The 18,484-nt window shown below is 36.4% G+C and overlaps 1 protein-coding gene across 1 annotated transcript in view; it reads right to left on the reverse strand.

Annotated features, from left to right (window-relative positions):
* Window positions 1–1,202: 1,202 nt before the first annotated feature.
* Window positions 1,203–18,484, reverse strand: part of DSCAM (DS cell adhesion molecule) — a gene marked incomplete at its 5' end in the record, with an annotated part of 259,601 nt that continues 242,319 nt past the window's right edge. Inside the window, one exon of the mRNA XM_029285138.1 lies at window positions 1,203–1,564. Within this exon, the coding sequence (XP_029140971.1) occupies window positions 1,224–1,564 (341 nt within the window). The remainder of the gene's footprint in view (window positions 1,565–18,484) is intronic.

Consider the following 18,484-nt stretch of genomic DNA (forward strand, 5'->3'; position numbering starts at 1 on the left):
ATATATATATATATATATATATATAAAATGATAAAGCTTTGGGCTTTAATAAGAACCCTTCCTTTCTATCTATCAGTTTCATATTCTGGCAAAAAAAAACAAAATACTTATTTTCTTCTTTTAGTCCCTAGCCAATGTAACCCAGGAGAACATTGCTTCCTGTTCCTTTTAACATACCTGTCTATTGGAGGGAAAATAAATGAACACAAGAAAAACATAAATAAATGATGAATAATTATACATTTTATAATTATAAAGTCAAGCTCATCTTGTTATATGTCAGATGACCAAGCTCTTTGCCCAGCCATGATGATTCAGGAAAAGAAACATATCCACAAATATAAGATGAACAAAAGCAACCATATCAAAGGTATCTGCATTCTCATAATTGTAATCATTTAAATTTAGAATTCAAGAGCTTCCTTCTCACAAAGAAAGTCCCAGAAACAGAAATTTGTTTAAACTTCCCCAATGATTAAAAACGTTTTCAACTCAAGTCTATAGAGATTATAATTCTACAAAAATGAAACTACCTGTGCTAAATGAACATACTGTGAATAAGGAAAGGCAATACAGATGCACAGATAAAGGCAGAAGACCCTTTTATTTCGCATAGACAAAATGCAAAGTGTCTCATTAAATCAATATAAAAGGAAAAGAGATGCCAAATCAAATCGATGCCCCTTCCCTTCCCCACTTCACTGACACACAGCACTCATCCTAATTAACAGTGAAAAAAAAACTGATCAATGACCCATTTGCTAGTTTAAAAAAAATGTGCAAAACATGACAAAAGACTTTTTTTGCCTTTTTAAAATAAATATCCCTGTTAAATTCACAGAGTGCTTTCCTTTTTTAAAATTGTTTTCTTTCTTCTTAATTGTGTGTGTGTGTATGGAACTCCCAGTTTAAAATATTTTATTTAATCCCCATGCACTTTGTAGAAAATCAGTAAAAACACAAAATCTTGTGAATATCAGAAAAAAGTGGACTCCCTTTTCTTAAAAAATTCAGGAGGTCCATTCAGATGAAGCTCACACTCAGACAGAAAAAAAGCAGGAGAGTCTTTGCACTGTCTGTCAGTTGCATTTTTGTTCCAAATATTTTGGCAATCTTCTTCTTTAATTATAAATATTGGTATTCAATAAAAAAGGTAGCTTTGATTGGATTTTTAAATAATTATTAAGTATGTACAGCCACTGTCCAGCCATGCTCTCTTTTTGTTATACAAGGGTATAAGATTTTGCGTAGGGATTGTTTCCTTTTAAGTGGCTCCGAGAGTCCAGGAGGGATTCTTGGGAGCTGCTCATTTTTGCTGCCTGTCCTAGCTCAGCTCCTTCTCGCTGAGGTAATGTTGCTACGCCACCAGATTGCCATGACTGTGCTTCTCTCGTGGAGGAAGCCTCCACAGGGACTGGCTCCAAGACGGCCGGGCGCTTCAAGGTTCGGCTTTTTTGAGGTTCCAGGCAGGTCTGTCCCAAACCCAAGTCTCTGCTAGTGCCTGGAACGCCTCGGTTTAACAAAAAGTCCATCCGAAGATACGGTGGCAAATGCATGAGGTCACCTGTTAGGGAGAGGAGAGAAAAAGGAAAGAGTTAGTCTGCGTGACCTAACCGCCAACATGTGCTGAGGCACGCAGAGAGAAGAAAGAGGATGCTCTGAACCCAGAAATATACATCTCTGCAGAGTAATTCGACATATAGCAACCAAACCAAATTTGTTCATTAATTTCAAGCAATATTGATGCATGAAATTGGGCAGCCCTGCACTTGATTTTTACTGCAGAGTTGATGGTATTCATGTATTCAGGGCGGAAAGAAAGGCAAGATGATAAAAATAGTATTTTGAATAGGAGGGAAGGCAAACACCACCTTTCCACACTTTCAGATGTCACATTCACAAAAACATATTCAACCCCAATCCACTGGGCAGGAATATATCTCACTTGTTCCAGTGCAGTTGGCTTCAAAGTAGATGAACACTGATCTGGAAAGGAGTGAAATATGAAAGGCTGCAACGAATGTTGGACACAGCGAATCATTTTTTTATGAGGGATCATGCTATCCATTAAATGTATGTATGATTAAACAGATAAATAAGGAGTTGAATAGCATGTCCAGAACATGATAATGGAATATGATTCACAGGGGCTTTCTGTTAATGTTTCCACAATAAATGTATAGGAATTAGGCATTTAATGAATTATTTATAAAAAATACTCTATGTTTCCAAAAAGAAAGGAGTATTTATATTTTATTTAGTATGTACATCTCACCTTTCAACTCCAGGATACATTCAAGGCAGCTAACAAAAAATTTAAAACTCTAATGGCATATATAAACACGTGTATAAATTATCACTACCAATAAAATTAACAATCTGCCCAAAAGTTGCATCTTGAAAAATTTTCTAAAGTCAGAGAGAATGAAAATTAAATACAATCTTAATGGAGTACGTAGTAGTCTGGGAACCATACAGGAGAAAGTTTTATCCTGCATGCTTGAAAGATGAACTTCCAAAAGCATGAGTATTTGCAAGAAACCTCTCTAGAGCATGTGCAGAAAAAGCTTTTCTGAGCCATCTGCAGAAAATCATGATGCCCTCACACAAATGCCAGTATTAAATACTTGACTCTCAATGTCTGAAACAAGTACTTTAGCTGTACATAAGTTGTGTGCTACATACATGTCATCACACATTGCTTTTCCTTGTCCCTTCACAGAGACCCATGCTTCTGCTGAGGATCTTAACAAATAGCAAGGTTCAAAGAAGAGTCATTCCTTAGATAAATAGGCCCTAAGCTGTTTAGGGCTTTAGATACCAAACCTTAAATTATGCCAGGCATGTAGTACAGGCATCACAAGGTTTATGCAACCTGCACTAGTTAGTAGCCTAGCTGACACATTTTATCCTACAGTAACTGCAACTTCTACACTTAGTCCTTGACTTACGGCCACAATTAAGCCCAAAATTTCTGTTGCTAAGTGAGAAAGTTGTTAAGTGCCCCATTTTATGACCTTTCTTGCTACAGTTGTTAAGTGAACAACTGCAGTTGTTAAGTTAGTAACAAGTTATTAAGTGAATCTGGCTTCCTCGTTGACTTTTCTTGTCAGGTCACAAAAAGGGGATTACATGACCCCAGGACACTGCAGCTGTCATAAATATGAATCAGTTGGCAAGCATATGAATTTTGATCACATGATCACAGGGATGCTGCAACAGTTATAAGTACAAAAAATGTTCATAAGTCCCTTTTTTCAGTGCCACTGTAACTTTTAACAGTCACTAAATGAACTGTTGTAAGTCAAGGACTACCTTTATATGCTTTTTCATTATATATTTTATTAATTTTTAAAATAGACAAATAATAACAAAGCAATGCTCGTGCATTTTATTTCTTTTAAACTATTGTTATATAACTAAAAGAAAAATAACTTTTCATGGATAGCCTCAGGTAGAACATGTTGCACTATTAAATATAACTAAAATATGGTGTATTGCTGCCAAATCTGAGTTTATCAGATTTGTTATTTTAGGCATGTGATATAATATCCAGAAAGTTTAGCAGCCCCATATTCTTCCACCTATTTCCACTTTTGTCAACTTCCAGCTCAAGTATCCAAGTAAAAGTTCAGGATTATTTTTATTTCTGAAAATCTTACTGTTTATTGAATACATGGCCTGGTAAAAACAGTAAGATTTTCAGAAATGAAAATAATTCTGGACTTTTATTTGGATACTTGAGCTGGAAGTTGACATTAAACTAATTCATGTGAAAACAACACCTCCCCTGCCCTCCTTATTCTAATGGCAAGATGAAAACAGAGAGGCGTATAGCTGCAAAGTTTTCACTCTTGACAGTTTAGGTCTTTCACCAGTGACCACAATACTGTAGTTTCAGTATGTCCCAGCTGAAAGACTGACTGAAATACCTCTAAAAAATATTATTGTGCTCTAGGATCCACTATAATAATAATGGAAGAAAAAAGTATGTATAATTTATTATTCAAAGAAACAAAAATAGGGAAGAGTGAGTGAGTGAGTGAGTGAGTGAATGATTAAACAGTATTCCTGTTATATACTGATCTACAATAATTGTTATATGTTTATATAACTCTTTAAATAGCAGTTGCCCACTCAAGATACATTATATACACATTTTTCCACTCCATAGAACAGAACAATTATAGTTCTCCACTTGGGAAACAGCTTCTAAACAACAGCGGTGTCTGTGATAGCCATGTAATGGAAGATGCTTGTTTACAAAACATAACATACTACAGCCTTAATGTTTAGATGGAATTTGGTTATTTCATAAAAGTGAGTGTTCTTCATTTATTACTTAATTGCATCTATCTGTTCTTGAACAGTGGTTTAAACATCTCCCTGGGGATTACCATGATGGGAAATATAACTCCAAGGGCTTTGAAAAATTACACTTGCAAAAGCATGAGCTCCTAGCAGGGCCATATTTGTTTTATTTAAATTATTTTATTTTATTGGATTTGTTAAGGCTACCCATCTCCGAGAAGACTGGATGTCATACAATAAGTTCAATACTTATGATTCCTGACTTCTCAGACCAAAACACTTCTTGAAATGCAACAAAAACACAATAGGGACTGCAGAGACACCCTAATCACAGACCTGGGAACAAGGCGGGTCATAATAGACTTCCGGAGAATAATGAGAGTGGGAAGTGTGTATATCTCTGGAGAGAGGCTGTTTCAGCAGTCATGGACTCTAACAGAGAAAGTATGTTTCTAAGCACTTTTTCTAAGATGACAGCATTTATTTGAGGGGACCTGGTGCATATCCACTCTGCCTGAATACATCTAATAGGAAGAAACAACTGGAAATAGAGGATCTCTTAAATAATTAGGCTTTATCCCATGAAGGACTTTATAGGTAACAGGCAACACTTCAAATTATATTTGAAGCCAACTGGTGAGCAATGAAGTTTGTTTAATAGTGATCACACATGGGTATATCAAAATTCAACTGTTACTGCTTGTGCTCTTTTAAACCAGCTGTAGTTGCTGATGATCTTCAAGGTTCCCATTTAGAGTACTTTGCAATAGTCCAATAATGAGGGCTGTGGTTGTGCTTGGAGGTGTTGGATGCAGTTGTTTGGTTGGGGTAACACTCTTGGCGGAAGAAGTATGAATATCTGGGTCTTGGACATCAGTATCTGGGATGGAAGTGGACTGTGGGAGGGAGGGGAAGAGTAAGGGCAGATGCCATTATTGGAACTATAATAGGCAGAGTTAGATGTAGTGGAAATCTGAGATTGAGCCACACAGAGATGCTGGGAATGATATTTAAGAGCTATCCCATGCCTTGCCTTCAGTATTTACCCTCTGGAACAGATAAACAGATTCTTATTAACCCTAGACTCTTGCCTGTTGCTATTAAATGCTAGAGTAGCATGTAATAAGGCTACCGTCATCATGAATAGGTTGTAGAGAACGTGAGACCTCTTGTTGAGATTGGGCCTATACAAAAAATTAAAATGGCTGCTTGTTGTGCTGCCTTCCCTGCTGTGCAGCAGAATCCTGCTTTAACTACTGGATTTTACTTTTGGGTTGGCAGTGGTTTCCCTGAGGCTAATGGTCCTTGGGGATTTTTAACCTGCCTCTTGGTGGCATGAACCCATCCCATATAACAGAGGGCCCAATGTATACCAGGCATCACCCTCCTAGGCAGAGATGCAATACAAAGTTTAGATAAATGAAACATAACATTATTAGAGCATTCAGCCATGGCTTTCTATCCCTTGTTCACATGCAGAAACAAAAATAAACACTTTTCCTGATAAGAATAATCTGTGAGTACACCTTAGTTTGATTTCTCTCAGGAAGTATTTTCAAAGGCTGCAGAGGAAGTTTCTGAATGAGAATTGGAAAGAAAATCCACAGATTGGAGATAATGGCTAGAAACTATAAAGACCTAGACAGAGCTAACTATTAAAATATTTATGATTTTAACAGAGAACAAAGGAAGTCTGCATTGGATTATATTATATAATCCAATACATAGTAAAACCTGTCTATGCAACACAGATGGCCCTACTAGGGGCCAAAAATAATGGAAAATCAGAGAGTTTATCAGTTAAAAGAAAAAGCCATCTGTCAATTTCAGCCACAGAGGGAGTTTCTGCAAACTCTGTCTTAATTCCAGATTAGAAAGCATGTTTTCAAAACAGAGCAATATACATATATATTAAGCCAACATTACAGAGTTTATACATTTCCAAGCAGAAAACACTAACCTGGCATAATATTAAATAGTTCAGTAACTCTGCTATACAGAGTTTCAAGAAGCAATCTCAAAATGGATAACATAAGGGAAGAATAATGCAAATATTCAGGTTGTAGATTATGCTTGTAAAATCTGTCAGGGAAATCTAAACTGAACGCAACCTATTTGTTTAATATATATGAAGTATTCTAAAATGGAACTTTGCACCGGGTTTCTATCAGATTCTGAGAAGCCATAGAAAGCTCTGGTCACAAGGAGATTTCAATTACAATAGTGACCAGATCTGTCAAAATGGTAGTCTTTAGCATGGATGTCAAATTTGCCACATCACGTGATGTGTTGCGATGTGTCGCAAATATTTTTTGCAATGCCGGAGCTGGGGTGGATGCAGCCTCCGTATGATGCAACCTGCCCATGGGCCGGCAGTTTGACACCCCTGGTCTTTAGAGTAGTAAAAATAAAACCATGAAACATGGACACTGAGAAAGCGAAAGAAACCTTCAGATTATGGATTTGGAGACAGTTACTAGGAAAGCTACGAAATGCAAGAAGAATGATAATCAGTTCTGGATGAAATAAAAAGTGACTGCTCCGTTGAGGAAATGATCCGCAAGCAGAAACTCACATGTAGTATATAAGTTGTGATGTCTGGAAAAACTTAGTATGCTTGGCAAATTTGAGCAAAATAGAAGACAACACATCAGGTATATGGAAGGCATCAAGATAATTGCTGGCATGTCCATGGAAAAGCTATGAATTATTACTAGAAACCAGTTGGGATGGTGAGCATTTGTCCATACAGGCACCACAAATTATGTTTATGGAAATGTAAATACATAACTAATTAAATTACATTAACTATGCTTGCATATCAACTATTACCTGCCCAAACCATAGCCAAGCAAAGCAATGCCAAATTATTTTAAGTAGGCTTTTTTTATATACAATTGTATAGTACTATAGTAAAGATTTAGGGAGTAAATTACATTGAACACATTGCACAGTTTTTTCTGTTTTTATATTAACTAATAACACAGACGGTTGTCTGATAACCCAAGATAAAACAAATTGCTTAGGTGACTATAAAATAATAACTGGGTTATTTCTACTTAAAGGATAAACTGTTCCTCTTTGCTTCTTGATTCATAGTCATAGACAGATAAAATTATTCAGAAGTTTGGATGGAATTTCTATTTATTCTTTGTTTGACAACATGTGCTTTGCTGTAGTTAAGTTTCCAACACAGGCATATGATCTGATATTTTTAGCATGGTATATACTTTTAATCTTGGGAAAAGACAGGCATATTTTGCAGCATTTACATAAATCTGCCAATAGAAATAGAATGGTAAATGCCTGAGGATTTTTAAGCTGCCAATTTATATTTATGTAATTCTTTTTAATCTGCTATAATTGGTTATATAAAATTCATTTGATCTAAAATAAAAGGTAAGGTACACAGTGATTGGCCCTAGAACTACACCACTCAGGAAGAAAATGGTAAGTGAGCGCCTGTCCACCCTAGATGAGTTCAAATCACCAGGACCAGATGGATTACACCCCAAGGTTCTCAAGGAACTGGCAGATGTGATCTCAGAACCACTGAACTATATCTTTCAAAGATCCTGGAGCCCTGGGGAACTACCAGAGGACTGGAAAAGAGCTGATGTAGTTCCCATCTTCAAAAAAGGGGAAAAAATGGATCCAGGAAATTACAGACCTATCAGCCTGACCTCAATACCTGGGAAGATTCTGGAAAAGATAATCAAACAATGAATCAGCGAACACCTAGAGGCAAACAAAGTCATAACCAAAAGCCAACATGGGTTTGTCAAAAAACGGATCATGCCAGACAAACCTTATTGTATTTTTTGACCGGTTGACAAAATTAGTGGTTGAGAGGAATGCTGTGGATATAATTTACTTGGACTTCAGTAAGGCATTTGATAAAGTAGACCACAACCTACTACTAGGTAGAAAAATATGGGTTAGACAGCATCACCACCATATGGATTCGTAACTGGCTGACTAATCACACTCAGTGTGTAGTCCTCAATGGAACTGCATCTACATGGAGGAAAGTATGCAGTGGGGTACCCCAAGGTTCTGTTTTAGGCGCAGTACTCTTCAACATCTTCATCAATGATTTGGATGAGGAGATAAATGAGGAACTTATCAAATTTGCAGATGACACCAAGCTGGCAGGAATAGCCAACACTCCAGAAGATAGGTTTAAGATACAGAAGGATCTTGACAGACTTGAACATTGGGCACTATCTAATAAAATGAAATTCAATGGTGGAAAAAGTAAGGTTCTACATTTAGGCAAGAAAAACCAAATGTTATTCTATTCTATTCTATTCTATTCTATTCTATTCTATTCTATTCTATTCTATTCTATTCTATTCTATTCTTTCTATTTTAAGAATTGAACGTAGAGAAATGTTGACAATTTAACTGGAATTCCTACAAATAAAAAGAATAGGATTTTCCTACTGAGATAGCAATAGCAGTATCATTTAGACTATATATACTGCCCCATAGTGCTTTGCAGCACTTTCTGGGCAGTTTACAATGTCAGAATATTGACCCCAACAATCTGGGTCCTCATTTTACAACTTTGGAAGGAGGTAATGCTGAGTCAAACTTGGCCCTGTCAGAATCGAACTCCAGGCTGTGGGCAGAGCCCGCAATACTATATTCTAACTACTGTGCCGCCAGGGCTCTTATCTTCATTTGGGACTGGAAATTCTGTCACTAAGCAATGCAGTTGCAAAATGAAAAATTACTTGACCATACCAAATTACAACAGCAATTTTGGTTGCAGTCATTAAGTGAACCAGGCATTGTTATTAAGTGCGACATCATGTGAGTGTGACTTGTGATTTCCTGCTTGCTTCCCCATTGATTTTTCTTCTTGGAAGCAGGCAATGAACATTGCAACTGACAACTATGCAACTGTGGGATGCTGTGAGTCATCATTCTGCACCGGTTGCCAAATGCCCAAATTATGACCTCATGACTGTGGAGATGCCACAATGGCCACAGTTTTGAGGACCGGTCATAAGTCTCCTTGTTCAACACTGCTGTAAGTCCAAACAGTCACTGAATGAGTGGTTGCTAAGCAAAGTCTGATTGTACATTCTGATAACTATTTGTAGGATTTGCAGAAATAGGGGTTTTTTTTCTTAAACATTAACATTTGTATGACCAGATAATTTGTACAATTATTGATATCATCTTAAGAGGATCACACGTAACTCATATTTATAGAGTTTGTACAATTCAATGGCTTAAATGTGTTTGGTTGGTATATAGGCAAACTGTGCAGGCCACTCCCAATCTTACTCTTCTGTACATTAGTTGATTCGTGTATAACAACAACAACAACAACAACAACAACAACAACAACAACAACAACAACAATAATAATAATAATAATAATAATAATAATAATAATAATAATAATAATAATAATAAAGTTGGAAGGGATCTTGGAGGTCATCAAGTTCAACCCCCTGCTCAGGCAGGTAACCCTATACCATTTCGGACAAATGGCTGTCCAGTCTCTTCTTAAAAACTTCCAGTGTTGGAGCATTCACTGCTTCTGGAGGCAGGTTGTTCCACTGGTTAATTGTTCTAACTGTCAGGAAGTTTCTCCTTAGTTTTAGGGTGCTTCTCTCCTTGATCAGTTTCCATCCGTTGCTTCTTGTCCTGCCTTCAGGCGCTTTGGAGAACAGCTTGACTCCCTCTTCTTTGTGGCAGCCCCTGAGATATTGGAACACTGCTATCATGTCCCCCCTCGTCCTTCTCTTCGTTAAACTAGACATACCCAATTCTTGCAACCATTCCTTATATGTTTTAGCCTCCAGTCTCCTAATCATCTTTGTTGCTCTTCTCTGTACTCTTTCTAGAGTCTCAACATCTTTTTTATATCGTGGACTGGATGCAGTATTCCAAGTGTGGCCTTACCAAGGCATTGTAAAGTGGTATTAATACTTCACGTGATCTTGATTCTATCTCTCTGTTAATGCAGCCTAGCACTGTGTTGGTTTTTTTGGCAGCTGCAGCACACTGCTGGCTCATATTTAAGTGATTGTCCACTAGGACTCCGAGATCCCTCTCACAGTTACTACTATTGAGCAAGATACCCCCTATACTATACCTGTATATTTGGTTTTTCTTGCCTAAATGTAGAACCTTACTTTTTCACCATTGAATTTCATTTTGTTAGATAGCGCCCAGTGTTCAAGTCTGTCCAGATCCTCCTGTATCCTTTTGTCTAGAGCAGAGTTTTTTTAAAAAAAATTCCTCAGGATGCCTTTCCAAATCATGGTGGAAGACCCCCCAAAAACTTTAGTTTATATGTATATTTATCAATATTTACTGCATTAAAAATTCAAATTGACAGATTCACTGCTGCTACCATCATGCTGTCTCATCAATTATGAGATGGAATTTTAATATTGTATTGTTTTTTTTAACACACACTATCCCAAAGGTGCTTTTTCACGAGACAACCATGATGTGGATGACTTAGAATCTCCACAGACATTTAACATATGCGGGCAAATAATTCTGATTTTACAGATACTTAAGGGAGTTTGGGGCATTACAAGATATTGGCTATAGAAAAAAAAGGAGAAACAGACACTTCTGAAAATAACACTATTCTATAGGCAGTTGAAATAGAGCATTAGTAGGGCACTGTCTGTAATAGAGCCTGGAATATTTTGAGGAAAAACCGGCACTTTTTTTTGGCCTTAAGGACTAAAAATGGTAGTGGGTTAGGGACTACATGAACAATAAATCCACACACTTTTACTCCCTGACATATAGGAGACAAATTTTCTCTACACTGAGAAAACAGACATATATACTGTACGCTTACTCTTCCTACATTTGTCCAGGATAAAAGGTTGCGGAGATTTAAATCTTGCCTGTTTCCTTGATTCCTTTGAAATGGGGACCTTCCAAAATGGAAAAGAATAGAATGGGAAGAGTGTGAGAAACATGGCAGAAAATTTCATGTAAAAATGAAACAATTTTAATACAGATGGGGAAGTGCTGAATTAGGAAAGAAAAATTCATGGTTGTAATCTTCCACATAAATGAAGCTTCACTCCTGAAGATTCAGTTAATAACAGCAACTGAGACTGGGATTGCCATCACTAAACAATGAGTTCATCTATAACATACAGTGTAAGTACTGTAACAGCCACTATGTAGGACAGGGGTAGTCAACCTTGGCTCTTTTATGACTCGTGGACTTCAATTCCCATAATTCCTGAGCCAGCTTAGCTGGCTCAGGAATTATGGGAGTTGAAGTCCACGAGTCATAAAAGAGCCAAGGTTGACTACCCCTGATGTAGGACAAACAGGCAGACATCTAGTAGAACGCATCTATGAACATAACTAACAGTAGTCACATGATGAAAACTCCTTAATTGTAGAACACATGGACAGACTTCACCTTAATTTCAACTGGGGAACTGTGAACGTCCTAAATTAAAGCTAACTCTAATAACATTAGAGAATTCCTAGAAGTCTGACACATTCAGACAAATCAGCCATCAATCGTCATTTAGAGCTAAATGAGATGTACATACCATTCAAAAGAAACAACCAAAAGCTCAAAAAGGAAACAAAAAGACCAAAATACCTCGTCAACAATCTGATATCAAGATGATATCAACATCTAGATAAGCGGAGATTAGCACCAAGATTAATACTAGACCAACAATCAAGCAGTAAACAAGGAACTACTAACTCAGACAAACAGGAAAAACCTAATCAAGGAACCACCAAAAATACTGCCATCAACACTGACAGGGCACACATATAAACAGAAACCAAACCCTACTTCCTTCTAGCATGATGATGTTACCTAGTTGGGTAATGAAATGTCTGCAAGAGAACAGCAAAGCTCAGAGAGCACTAAGGACCCAATAGTTAGTTCTCAGCCTAGAATATAACACAAAGAAATGGAATGAAAACCAGTTTTTTTTTATTTTTATTAGCTTAATGATGCTTCTGAATGTAAAATAAATAATTGAAACCCAAACAAAACTCCAATTTTGTAGTGATATTTTTAGATCACATTTTAATTTGGCCATCTGTTCTAAATAGCCAGAGATCATAATCATATTTCTGGAAGAAAAAGCAAAAATTCTATTCTCATAATTAAAAAAGATAATTGTTTCCTCTATAAGTAAGATTTGTCAGCTCTTGCTAAAGGACAATACAGCCAAATGATAACATTTCAGGCAAAGCTTTAAGTAATAAGATGCTTCGCTGCCTTTGATGCTCTAATTACCTCTTTTCAGTGGTGTGTGCAATGAAAGCAAACCTTTCAACTCCCAAGCAGTGAAAATGAGTATACTTAATAATTCATGGACAGAGCTTAATTGCTACAAAAGTTATCCCAAAATGATGGTCTTCTCATATAACTTAAAAATAACAGAGTTTTCTGTTTGGTTAGAAAAAGTATGTGCAGCAAATGATTGTTTATTCAGATTCATATATTTCTGAAATATATATGCTAAATTTTCAGAATGCAATCAAGAAAAAGAGAAAAGAAAAACAGAGAAGGACAAGGAATAAGTGACTTTCTGGGCATTTGTTCCAAATCCAGATGCTGGGGTTGATCTTGTGTGAAAATCTGTGAAAGACCAATCAACTGTTTTTGGATAACGTGTTGAAGACAATGTACTCCAAAGGGACAAACAGGTATTTGGGGCAGGCAGATTGAAAATTACATGATTGACTCAAGACATCTACTGTATTATTTTGTTCACAATATTTACAATACATTCCTGCCTTCCTTCAGAACCTTGAACACTTCAGTGAGACCACTAGCGTTCTCTTTTCTGCTGGCAAAATGTAATCATGGATTGACAGTGATGTTACACACATATATATTTCTCTCTTTCTTTAACTTTGATTGTTCTATATAGACAAATTTCTACTGGCATTATGTTTGACTTTGGAAATTGTTAACTAATTGTTAAGTGCTTTGATAATAATGTCCAACATTCCCACATGCAAAATGGGGGTTCTGCTAAGTTCCTGCCAAGTTGCATACCACTCAAGATATGTTTCCTATTAGCTGTCCTTTCAGTGGTTATGCGAGTAGTCCATTTTGCATTCTGCGTACATTTTGATTCTCTTTGAGTTTGATGTCCTTGTACTTTTTAATGCAGTGGATGTGTGAACATATTATTAAATATGCCTTTAGTAAGACAGGCAAGAACATTTCACAAAGATTAAAAACATTTTAAAAAAACCTAAAATGTTTTATTTCATCTTTTCAAGAAAATCTTTGAAGTCACCAATCACTATCTGGGTTGGAATAATAATGGTTCTTCTACTACAAAATTATTCCTGTAGCAGCATTTTTTAACTCACAAACCTGTCAGTTTTCAGTCCTACCATCCCCTTTATTGGCACAGATGAGACACTTTTTAATTCAATATTAATGCAATAGCAAAGTTTTAGAAACTTATGAAATGAGCCATGGTGTTTAAAATCAATATGTATTGCAGATTTAAATCTTGAAGAAATTCTAAATAAATCATGAAAGAATGAAAGATTAGGGACAATAAATTGTTCCCACTTTTGGTGCATCATATATTTTTAAGACGACATGCCAAAACCAATCTCATGGCCACTTGGTAAGAGAGAGAAAACATATTCAAGTTATCATTTATTTACCCTACCCTTTACTCAGTTACTGATACCTGAAAAACTGAATGGAAATTCTTTAAAAATAAAAAAATATTAAAAGGAAGCTCATTTACTAGAGCTAACTGGGAAAACAAAAAAGAAACATTAAATTCCTGGGATAAATGTTGGTTAAACCTTCTATACGGTAAATATATCATGCTGATATTTTGCATGCTTTATGTTGGAGTTCATTGTCAATTCATTCCCCAATTGTCACTGAAAGAATAATTGATGCTCCCACTATATTACTGTTGCCAGAATCTCTTTCGGATACCACACACATTTTATAGGTTCAGCTCAGCCATTGTAGCTGTGAGAACTTGATTAAAATACTGTACCATTTAAAAGACAAACCATCAATGTTCTTGGCAGAGGGACAGTGTTATATTTCCTCCATCCTGCATCGTATTTCAACTATGATATTTCAATTCACCATTTCAATTACTGCTCATTTTGGGCTCGTATTAAGTTCACTATATTATATTACACTTTGTTACCTAAAAGCCAATACATAAAACCTTTTGCAATTACATCTGAACTTCTCTGAGCAGGCTAAAGCATACACTCAATGAGCAAATGTAGCTTGTGAATTACAGGAAATGCAGCCATTATCAACCTTTTTTTTCCCAGCTGCAATCTGAGGAAATATTGCCTCATTTGTCTGAATTTGCTCATTTTTCACAATTCATTATTTTCAGAATTGCATAGTCAAAAGCAATTAGAAGGACCTCGTGCATGTAATTAAAAATGCTGGCCCTTTCAAAATACTACTGAAGTATTATGTAGTGCTGCAGAATTGCTGTCTCTGTAGTTGTTCTCATTGTGTCTAGTTAATGTTTACATATTTGATCAATGTTGAGAAAATAAAGATCCCCATTTACATCTCAATAAAACATAAGATGATATAACTGAAATACATGATTGTATCATTTTTGCTGCTAATCAGAACTAACTCAGTTACCAGCAAAAAGAATTATACAATACACCAAAGAATGTATGTTCAATCTAACAAGAATTAGGATGAATATAGATCACGTTTGCAGTATTCCTTATTCAAACCAATGTTTTTAGGCAGAAAATCATGTATTCTATCCCAAGCATATGACCATTTCCCCCTCATATGGTACTTTCTAATTGGTTCAATTTATAACTTGTACAGCTGCAGGATTTAGCAGCATTCAACTTCGTTGAAAGGTATAGATATAAAAAAAAGTTATAATAATTTAAGTCCCTTAGCTTACCAGTGATCAGATCTGATTAGTGTTAGCAATGGATATTGCATTAATTTTTCTAATTAATCAATTAGGTCTAAAAATGTAACATTTCTTATTTAAAGGAGAATGTTTTAGTTATTAAAATAATAAATACGAAAAGAACTCGCCTGATTTTTCAGATAACTGTGGAGGTCCTACCGGCAGGCTTTTCTCCATACTTGAATCTTTGCTCAGTTACACTTTCTCCTGCAGTTTTACTTGTAGGCTATCATAACCCTCACCAGTCCTCTGCTTTATAGCTGCCACACTATATTATCCAAAACGCATCATCTTGCAAGTGCTTAAAGCAGGAAGTCATCCCATACCATATGGTTTTACCCCTTCAGCTAAAAGTTATAATAAATTCCCTTGGTTACCCAGGGTGAATGACATTTTCCCCCTTATCCAAAGTAATATGGTAAAGTAAAAATTCTACTTGCTTTGTCACTGGGACAGCTATGAGGAATTTTGGTTTATAATTTTGGAGAGTTTTGTAGAATTACACTTATTGTTTCCATAGTATATCATCCAGCTTACTTATAGTGCTTTCCTTCAGGCAGGTAGCTATTCACACTTCCAATAATTAAGGAGTTTTATGTTGCCCTAGAGCTATATACTTAGCAAGTCTGAAACTGTATAATGAAAAGTAGCAGACTCCAAAGGCTAGTTGCAGCGGTAAAAATCAGGAAACTGACCTTATGAACAGGATGCATCACTTATTGTTTCTATGGAAACAATTGTTTCCAGGTACATATCCTCTAAAAGCTTTTTAAAGTCACAAACTGTACCTTATTAAAAGAAGATCACATGCTTCAGTTAATTCAATAGATGGACAAAAGAATTTAGAAGACCAGGCTGAAGTCCAAATTCAAGCACTTCAAGCCTATACATTTTCACCCTGATAAATGCATATTCTTAGTCTGAGTCTGGTAACCTGTCAGGCCCAGCCAAAGAATGACAGAACAATACAACCAAAGTTCTGTTCTTTATTTGTTCATGTCACATAGACAGAAACTTGCCAGACTAAATCTAAACTACTTTTGTGCTAATGGAGATTCTAGGGCAGCGGTTCTCAACCTATGGGTCGCGACCCCATTTGGGGTCGATCGACCATTTCACGGGGGTCGCCAAGCAAGGCTGTCCGCCATTTTTTTCCCCTTTTCTGGTGGGTGCGTTACCTCCCTTGGGCTGGGCCAGCTGGTGGTCGGCCTGCTCCGTCTCTGCCGCTTGCCAGCTATGCCTCGGCTGGCGCAGGGGGCGGAACCATGCATGCACGGCGCTCCCGGGCAGGGAATGTCCTCGACTTATGACCGGTTGGGTAGTCCTTGACTTACGACTGGTTTAGTCCTCGACTTACAACCGGTTTAGCCCTCGACTTACGACCGGTTGGGGGTCGCGGCATTAAAAAGGTTGAGAACCACTGTTCTAGGGAGTTGGCTATCCTAAAGTTCTTGCTCTGTCTCTGATTAACCTCCAAGCTATGTTGTCTTGTCTGGCCTCCCTCCTTGGAATCTGCTCCCTCCTTCTTGGGGAAACTGCTGCCTCATTACAGTCCATCACACCACCTCCCTCTTCACAGACACAATCCATCAGAGAAAGTTTGTTTGGCAAGCAGGAAAACTAGCACAAGCAGACTAAGTCCCATAGCTCCTTTATTCTGAATTGAACTGTTTAGATTTTTCTATTTTTATCAATAGTCCTGGGAAACATGAGATAACAATCAAGCCTGCTGGGATTCCATGATGAGTTTGGGGCAAAGAAAGTAAAAAATATAGATTTTCCACCACTACCAAGACTGCCCTTTAAACAGTTTAAAACATTATCTGAACAAAGCAAGAGAATAACTGGAAAATATCACCCAATACTTTTAAAATTATATTAAATACTGCACAGTGATAAAAAGGAAATGCCTCAGAAGCAGGAAAAAAAATCTATTTAATTTCTTTCAGTTAATGAACTCACACCTACACTGTTTATACTTGCTGAATTGAAACTTACCAATTACCATTGTCATCCAAATAATATATGGTTGAAGAAATAAGAAGAAACTCTCCTAATGCTTATTTGGCTACAGGCAAGTCCAAGGACTGAAAAAATGGAAAGCTACTGAACGTCCTATATATACTAGGAAACCATTATGACCATCTTCCCTTTGTGATGTGAAGCATGAAGTGTCCACCTCCATTTCCAGAGTCAGGGATATTTCCAAAGGAGTCTAATGCAGCAAGCAGGGAAAACATATACTCTACACTTGAGAATCCTAAGTAATTATATCAAGAACTCCCATTTGTTTTCATTTTAATACTATTAAATAATTAGCAGCATGATTAATTCAGCTTTCACTGAGAGGAGATAAGAATTATTCTTATATAATTGAGATGAGCTCAATTATTCTGCAGCAGTTCTGGACAGGTGTTACAAATCTCAATATGTTTAAACAAATCATGTATTAAGGACAATTTAATATAGAACTTAGAAATAGCTGAAGGTTTCACACTGCTGTTTTTAAACTAAATAACACAGATTCCTTTCTTCCTGCCTGCCTTCCATTATATGAAGCAAGAGTGGCCAACTGAATCAATTCCAAAACTGCTTCAAGCAAATAAAAAAACTGATTAAAAGTCCACTGCATTTTTAAACTCTGTAGTGAAGAACATACAGGAGAATTGTAAGTATATATAGAGACATCTATTTTTTTTTGTTAGAATCTTGAGATAACTTTTGAATGTTCTCAAGTAATGCTGAGTAGATGAGAATGAACTAAGTGCCCCCACACACAAAAGGGAAGAGAAAGAAAGGAAAGAAAGAGAGATCATATATATTATCAGTATTGTTATATGAGTTAATCCTTCCACTATGGTTTCAATTTTTTTTTAGATGCTGGTGAAAATTGAAAAGTTGATCATTATCAAATGCCTTAAGGAAGATTGTTTAATGAAATAGGGTTTTCAGTAACTTTTACATACCTTAGGAATAGCCTGAGGCAATAAAAAAGTAAGATTTTGGAGAAATAAATATAGATGACAAATTTTTATTTATTTATTTATTTTTCACTAACTTCTATGCCGCCCTTCTCCCCACGGGACTCAGGGCGGCTCACAGCATATTAAAAACAACACAAAAAACATTTCCCCTATAAAACCAATTAAAAACCAAATATATTTATGGCTGTGTCATTATTAAAATCTTTAAAAAATTATTCCCTATTTAAAATTCACCCTAGGTCAGTCCCGCTTGCTGAAAAA

Source organism: Protobothrops mucrosquamatus, unplaced genomic scaffold (genome assembly GCF_001527695.2).
Source record: "Protobothrops mucrosquamatus isolate PMUCROS unplaced genomic scaffold, P.Mucros_1.0 scaffold1331, whole genome shotgun sequence".
NCBI lineage: Eukaryota > Metazoa > Chordata > Lepidosauria > Squamata > Viperidae > Protobothrops > Protobothrops mucrosquamatus.